General features: G+C 38.0%; 1 protein-coding gene across 1 annotated transcript; it reads right to left on the reverse strand.

Annotated features, from left to right (window-relative positions):
- Positions 1 to 3,053: 3,053 nt before the first annotated feature.
- On the reverse strand, positions 3,054 to 7,833 carry lim2.1 (lens intrinsic membrane protein 2.1). Its single transcript, XM_044370906.1, has 5 exons — positions 7,706 to 7,833; positions 6,145 to 6,326; positions 5,266 to 5,415; positions 4,650 to 4,784; positions 3,054 to 3,342 (listed from the first exon to the last, which is right to left on the reverse strand). Exons 2-5 carry the CDS (start codon positions 6,317 to 6,319, stop codon positions 3,281 to 3,283), a joined length of 522 nt encoding a protein of 173 aa, XP_044226841.1. The 5' UTR covers positions 6,320 to 6,326; positions 7,706 to 7,833; the 3' UTR covers positions 3,054 to 3,280.
- Between the last annotated feature and the right edge of the window lie 207 nt (positions 7,834 to 8,040).

The following is an 8,040-nucleotide window of genomic DNA, read 5'->3' on the forward strand; positions in this document are numbered from 1 at the left end:
TCGAGCATCACATTCATGTCAGTGGGAGGGCAGATTCCCAACAAGTATTTATTCGGACAGAGTAGCGGATTGGGGAAATTGATTTGCGCATCAGCCAATTAGAGCGCTGGCTGGGCGGGGGGGGAGATGTGAGGGGCCAGTTATCCATTCTGATTGGCTTAGACGCGTTCGAAGCTGGTGAAAAAAGCAGATTCCAGATAAGCAGCGCACCTGCGACCGCATCACGGTTCATTAGAATAGCAACCCAAAACCCAACCGAGTATCATCATAGAGGTGCTTATGTGGTCGCTTAGCAACCACGCAGCTTTAGCCAGGTTCACGAGCACTAAGGCCTCGTGGAGAATTGTTCTTTATTTAGTCTAAATATGACTATAGTTTGTAAAACAAAACAAACAAAAAAGTTTTCTAAATGTAAAATGTTAAATGTAATGAATTGGGATTACAGAGGATATGCTATGCTATGATGGAATCTATGGTCCTATTAAGTATTTAGAGTGAGGTCCGTTAGTATCTAGTAGTCAGTGGTCAGGTGGTGCAGGCGGGCGCTCGCCATGGTGCTGAAAAATTCTGCTTCAATCTCTGTGGTATTTTTTCTGTTTACTTTATTGGAAGGGACATCTAAGATGTATGCGTACTGGTAACTTAAACACAATATTTGAAAATTGATATTAATGCCAGAGGATTTATAGTATCCCCATCTGAAACATTGAAATATTTCTACAGTAGTTTATAGGTCGCCTTTACCCTATTACAACCCTGTCTCCTAGAAATGATCTTTATACACTACTAAACTCTTTTCCCTATTACGTTGTGCTGGCAAACGTAAAACGCTGCCTTGGTTACCTGTTCAGTAGTGAGATAAAAGTGACTTTGTCCTACAGAAAAATATATCTTTTATATGTGTCGGTGGGGAAATGAACTGTGAGTTGCTGGTAGAACACATATGTGCACATATGTATGTCACACATGGTTTATAGCCTAAAATTATGCTTTATTTCTTTTGGCATGACTGTGATTTTTCTATAATAATTTGATGCATGAAATTCAGTGATTGTATGATTATTTCTGTGATCATTGGTATGTTTCTATAATGACTTTCAATAAGTCATCCGTGCCGATAAGAGACTTTGATACCTAGAACTTTAGATTGGCTTGGCATGGAACTTGAACATGCGACCACATTCACTGTTTTTAATTGTTCTGGAAATTCACTTGAATAACTTCTGCACTTCCTTCATGTTAGTAGTTTTTGAATCAAGTGATGTAGCCTGTGTCACAGGAGGATTAGGCTGCTACAGGTCTGTCAAGTAATTCCGCCCAAATTGGCTGTAATTGTCGGTATTAAAATCTGGGAGAGTACAAGTGCCGCTCCTGTGCCCATTTGCGAAAGAAAGCGGTGCGCTATAATTTGTTGATATGGTGTTGTCATCACATTTCCAATCAGGCCGGTTAATGTGAAAGTGTCTTAATGTAGGCAGAATTCACGCTGCAATGCTATTAGGCAATTAAGGGAGATGTTAGAGCGGAAGTTGTAATCCTTGGGCTGGAGGACAGGATTTCCATTTGATCACATGGAGAAAGAACAAATTAATTACTGGGAATCAGTTACGCTGGAAAAGCGCCGTTCTGCTACATTAGTTTGCATAGGTTTTTTTTTTTTTTGTTAAATGGACCTGTGCGCTGAAAATGTAAATTAGCATAGTTGGATTGTTACAAATCATAAGACATATGATAAGTCATCATAGTATGTCTCAATAATAACTTCCATCCATGTCTGAAGCTGCTGCAAAAAGTGCTCCTAATAAGTCATTACATATACATATTCTGTCTGTCATTTTCCACCAAGTATTCATCGGAAAAGCAATCGTGGAATGAAATTATTTTTCTGGAAAGTTATTAAGAAAAACAAGATTCCAGTAGTCGACACAACACTGAAAAACTCTCGGACGTTATTTAAAAAAATATATATCAGGTGAAGTTAAAGAATAGCAGCAGAAAAGAAAAGAGCCTTTAAAGACATGGCCAAAGCAGATGGAGGTAACCCTGCTGCACCTGGCTCTGCGTCAATCCCTTTTATGGAGCGCTCCAGGATAACAAGTTGCTTTTAGGGGAAAATTAGAAAGTAAATGAAACAAATGGTGATGAAATCGCCTTTAGAGTCCGTTCTTAAGGCGCGGTTAAGCAGCTTTCTGTGGCCATTTCATTAAGTAAAAATTTTGAGCAGGCAGTGCGTCACTCCGTTAAGTGGCACGTTTGGATAAGAGGTTTGCAGCAGGGTAGTACATGGCTTATAGTCAAAGCAGTCGCGCTGGTGATCAACAGAGCGAAGGAATAAAGGGATGTAGAGAAGGAAAACTCATCTAAATGTATTTGCAGAAAAAAAGTGTATCAACATTTTTTGGGTTACATAAATAATAATGTAAATCCATGGTACATATATACCTACCACATCATAGGTCTTTTGTAGTCCTGTTTAGTATTTCTATAATCATAGAAATTCTAGATAGATAGAAGATAGAAATACTATAGTTTGTTGGGGTTAAAGCTTGCCTATGGTACTTAAAATTAATTGCTTTTTAGTAACATAATCATTATGGTATTTTTTATTTATAATATACATTTTTTTTTCAATAAAATGTATCCATATCAATTTTAAACACATCTTTTTCAATAGACTCTCGATTGGCGAGAAAAAACATTTTACAATGTGTAATAATAGGCGATTATTGTTTTCAAGTAAGCATATTGCATATGTCTTCTGCTTTGTGCCCAAAACCTTACATTTGTTTGTATTTTTCCACACATATTGGATTTACAAGCCTTCATGAGTTATTATCTTGTAATCTGAACTTTTCTATGCAGACAGGTCTCAGTTTAATTTTGTAGGATATATTGATAACTCTCTACAGCTATGGACAGACACTATGCTTTCTAATGACAGTGTCATAAAGCTAAGGAGGAGGCTGACTATCACTCAGCTGATACACTGTATGGGTCACCCATCTATAGTGACAGAAAACCAGCTGTACACAACTGCAATTGAGCACAATAACTGCAATAAATAACTTTATTAAATCAAGCAACCTTAAAGACACAAAAAGAATTGAGAAAAATATGTTTGTGGATGAAAACAAAGAGTCACATTTTCCCCAATCTTTTTATTGAAATCATTTCAACTTTGATCCTCATGTTCCAGAGGTAAACTCTAAGTCCATGTTGGTGGTGAAAATCTACACACAGCTCTTATGATCATAATCCATGGCTTATTTATTGAAGTCTTCTAATGAGAGTTAGTGCTCCTGGGGCATTCATGCATCCGATAGGCACACAGATAGAATATACCTGAAAAGACAGAGAAGTTATGTTTGTTATCATATTTGTTATTCATTATTATAATGATCATACATCATAAAATTAATTATTTACATTTGTAAATATTTGAAAACTTGTATGCTTATGTTTAAACTCACAATATGTGCAGTTTTACATTTGTTGTTTATAATGTGACTTGACACAGTATACACTCTATGTATAATTTGTGTCATTTTAATTCAACAGCTTTAAATGAAAATGATAATGAATTGCTATTTTTGGGGTCTTTTTGTTCCCCTCCAATGTCCAGTGAGGATTATTAATATTTTTCATGCATAAGCAAGAAAATCAAATTGGGGAACTGACATATTTGAGACATTAAAAAATTGCGTTGAATTGAGTTCTTAATATTCTTTGCATGTGAGACTACGGAGCATCCGCTTTCTATTTGTCTCAGTCCAGTGCAGCTCTGTTTTCAAGCCACCACATTTACCGACACATATGTGAGGTCCTCTGCCATGTCAAAAAATGTTTTTATACTAATCCATACGGTACTTACTTCACATAATACTTATGTATCCCATTAACGTAGGCAAATTATGAAAAATACCTTTGAAATGAATGTGTATCATGTTAATGTTGTTTTTCCATCTCTCTACTTTGTAATCTTCAGTTTTAGTAAACAGTTCAACATCATGGTATTTTCAGCATATGGATGCTTTTTCCCATGAAACCATTTTCATATTCAGTATAGTGAAAAGCCTGCTGATCAGCAGGTACTGCACAGCATGGTGGAGGATTCAGAGATGAGCACTTACTAAAAGCATCACTTACTGATAATGTCACATTATTGATTCAGCGGCTTGACTATGGGTTGACCCATGTATGGTTTGACTGTTTTCTGCAAAGGGAAGTGAGTCTTTGCATTGTGTAATATTACATATGCTCTGTAGTTTTTGTTTTTTTTAGTACATGCAGTATAAATAACATTAGCTAGGCATGCATTTGACAATATGTGCAGGTGAATACAATTTTACTTGTTATACAACATTTTCAAAAGGTGTTACATGATAAATTGTTAATGTAATCATAAATATAAGAAGTACTTTGAGCCTTTTGTTAGCCATGACATCTCCAAGCAGAGATTAATGTACACTTCACTGAGTGCATCATAATGTGGCTGATCCATGTACTTGTTCCCACTGTTGTAGCATGAAAATGAGTCCGCATTTAGCAGAAAATGATCACAGCCAAATGTCACAGAATTTCAAACTGAGCATACTTAAGCTTTTACAGAATTTCCTGTTACAGTTTGGTTTGTTTGGTTGCATGATTACCTGAAAAGAAGGTGAGCACCACTGAAACCCAGCCAATGATATAGGACCAGGAGAACCTCCAGTTTCCAAAGCGTTTCCCATAGTAGTTGATGGTCACACCGGTGTACACCGCCATTGCTAGAAACACTAAAAAGCCTGGATAGAAGAAAAGGAAAAGGAACATGTAGGAAAGTGTTTATGAAAGACTGTACAAATGGCCAGCATTACTACTGGCTGCTCATGGGAGCTGTCAGTTACAAGAGAAATGAGGTTGTGCTTTTTTAGGCATTTCATTTGTGACCATGGATTCACTTTTTGTTACAGAATAACACCTAATTATCTCACTTCACTGAATAAAGGCCACTACAAATTATGCAAAACAAAGCATTTAAAACAGGAGAATAATAAACCCTCTCTGTCATGAAAGAGGCCTTTTATAGAAATAACAAGCAGCTGGGCTTTGTTGTGAAATTGCGCTGATAATGGAATAATTAAAAAGTCATTAGTTCATGATGAGTACATTATTATTATTATATGTTAAAAACCTGCCTTGAGTCTAAATCTTTAGTGGTTACAATCAATTAAGGTCAAAACAAATGCAAATTCACTAGTACAAAAACAATAGAGTTGAACTTACATGAGATGAAAAACAGTATGCCTGCAGCAAAGGTCTTGTCAAACCTGTCGAAGGAGGAGTAATGGATGAAGGCCATAATGCCGATGATGATGCCAATGAAACAAGCCAAAAGAGAGAGGATCATGAGGGCACGGGTGGCGTCTAAGTGGGCTGTGGACAAGATCAAAGGTCAATAGAAGTCACTGGTGGGGTCAGTGCAAGTCAGCAGAGGTGAATGATCTGAGACGTGACCCTGTGCAGGCCATGTTAACAAGCCAGTATGATGAAGGATAGTAAATAGAAAGTATGTTTGAGAAAAGGGAAAAAAAAACTAAATAGCTAATGTCATCAAACAGATCAAAATCCTAAATCTAGCAACCAAAGCTGTCGAACACATAACACACTCTCATACAGATTAAAGTTAACATGTGCTGTTCAGGAGGCAGAGACAATCCCAAAGGTTGAGTTAAAACTCAATCAGAGGAGCCAAAAAACATTTTCTGTACCTAAGTAGAGCTTTTTCTTCAATAAATGTATAAATAAGTTTTCTTTCTTCTAATATGGATGAAAAGGATGCTACTGCATCTTGTAATACTACTCATACTGCCTGCAGTTCTTCCTAACTATATGGATAGCAAGTTAGTTCAGCTGCCCTTCCAAGTTCAGACTAGCCATAAAAACATACATTGAATTACCATATGTAGATATGGTTTAATTATTTGCAATCCAAATGTTATTGTTAGTTTATACTGCTTGTTGAGTCTTTTACCTCAACCAATGAAATCATTTCTGCATCTGAGATAGCTCCGCCTGTTTGTAGAACTAACAAAAAAAATAAGCAAGTAAATGCGTTCAAATCCCGTTCATCTACATGAACTCTCATTGGCTGGTTTCACTTACCAATGCTGACGTTGTGTGGGAAGCATTTCCCCGGCATACAGTAGCGCCACAGGCCCTGGTGCATGTAGTTGCCGGACTGCCGATACTGCATCCAGTAATCGGTTGCTGTGGAAACGATCAAGAGGATGTTCCCCACGCCTGCACAGAACAGCCCTCCACCCATAAAGCTGTACATCCTGCACCTGCAGACACACACACACACACACATAGAGGAACATAAGGTCACTTAGCATCAGTGGTCAGTGGCCCCCCTCCTTTCCACCTCACACACACACACACACTTCAGGCAGAGAGGGTCTAAGTGTCAGTAATTGCGTTGTAATGAACATATTATTTCCACTGGATTGAGCTGCGGGGTCGCCTGTGTGTATATGAACCACTTTGTTCTCTAGGAGATCAGTCCCTGAAGATGGGCTTTGCATATACCCCCCTCCACCCCCAACACACACACACACACACACACATACACCCAGCCTCTGTTGAGTCCAGCGATGCTTTGATACTTGATACATCTATTGCTCATTGTTCCACCTGGATGCAATATCCTGCAGCCACCCTCTCTTTCTCATGGAGAGTTTTCAGGGTTTTTTAGGGGGAAAGGACGCTAGATAGATATATCTTGTTATGTCTGAAACCTCAACGGGATGCTCATTGAAGAGCTCTGTATATTCATTGAAGAGCTCTGTATTTCCGCTGAATCACATTTCCGCCTGAGCATCCTCTCTGGCAAGTTCCAGCAGCTGTTTCAATCAAAACCAAAACACTTTTTAAATCCATTTGATGCCCAGTATGTAAAACAAATGAAAGCTTTCTCAGAATGTCAGCATTATGTGCCACATAGAAAATTGTAATAATCTTATTTCAGATGGATTTAATATTTTTCTATTTAGTCATTTTCTTCCAAGCCAGGATAGAAACCCCTGAAACAAGCAGTTAAGTTCATTTTCTTTTCCTCCAGACAGGCCTTGGTTGAGGCTCGCACTGACCTTGGGGCTGAGTGTTTCCTCTCCATCACACAATCACATCACTCAACGTTTTTTCCCAGAAATTCTTCAACTCTCAAAGAAATAATGTGTATATTTGCTGTCAATTATTTAATCAATGACACAAATCCTTGTCCCTTGTACTACAGAACATGTGTGGTGATCAGTTTAGAATTAGGCTTACAGCCCTCCATCTCTATCTTTCATTCTTTGTTAGGCAGAGAGAGGAAACCTCTAGAGGAGAGGAGATTTTATCTCTTTTTATTCACTGCACTGCAGTGACATTGACACATACTCATATCTGTACATTTGTACCTAACTGGCTACAGAGTAAAAACGTTTGTCCCTCTTGAAATGAATAAGACAGCTATATACGAAGATTTTCTAAAAGACAATAAACTGAGGTAAAAGCATGTGTGTACATTTTCTGATAAATTGAGGGCTAATATTTGCAAAATTCCCTGCAGAGCTGTGACTCTACATGGGGGAAAAAATCACAAAGAAATAAAAAACAAATCAAAACCCAAATAACTAAATGAACACCAACAGTTATTGCACAAAATTCAATATTATCTTACCTTAATCAACCCCTTTTTTGAAGTCGTTTATGAAGACAGGCTTGCCTGACAAAATACAACAAGATCCTATAATGCCAAGACAGGCAGATTTCCAGCAGGCTAATAGCACTAGCGTTTGACGGGGTGAATAGGGGGAAACTGGGGCTACAACAAACACAGCACTGAGACAATAGGCCAGGCCGACTGCCGGCCAATCAGCACCCACCAGTTTTGTGGTTTGGGAATCTGCTGAAAAAACAGAAATGGCGAAAGCTTGGCAAGCTGAAGTAATAGTGATGACTGCATGGTTTTGATTGAAAGTAGAGGGCTGAACTGGCTTTAGTGAAGGGCAAGCC

Source organism: Thunnus albacares, chromosome 13 (genome assembly GCF_914725855.1).
Source record: "Thunnus albacares chromosome 13, fThuAlb1.1, whole genome shotgun sequence".
Taxonomy (NCBI): domain Eukaryota; kingdom Metazoa; phylum Chordata; class Actinopteri; order Scombriformes; family Scombridae; genus Thunnus; species Thunnus albacares.

Excerpts from the sequence above, each read along its gene's own strand:
- lim2.1 (XM_044370906.1), bottom strand. The coding sequence starts at position 6,319 with ATGTACAGCTTTATGGGTGGAGGGCTGTTCTGTGCAGGCGTGGGGAAC. Across the intron at positions 5,416-6,144 it reads CCCACACAACGTCAGCATTG|CCCACTTAGACGCCACCCGT; the intron begins GTAAGTGAAACC and ends TCTTGTCCACAG. Across the intron at positions 3,343-4,649 it reads GGTGCTCACCTTCTTTTCAG|GTATATTCTATCTGTGTGCC; the intron begins GTAATCATGCAA and ends CTGTCTTTTCAG.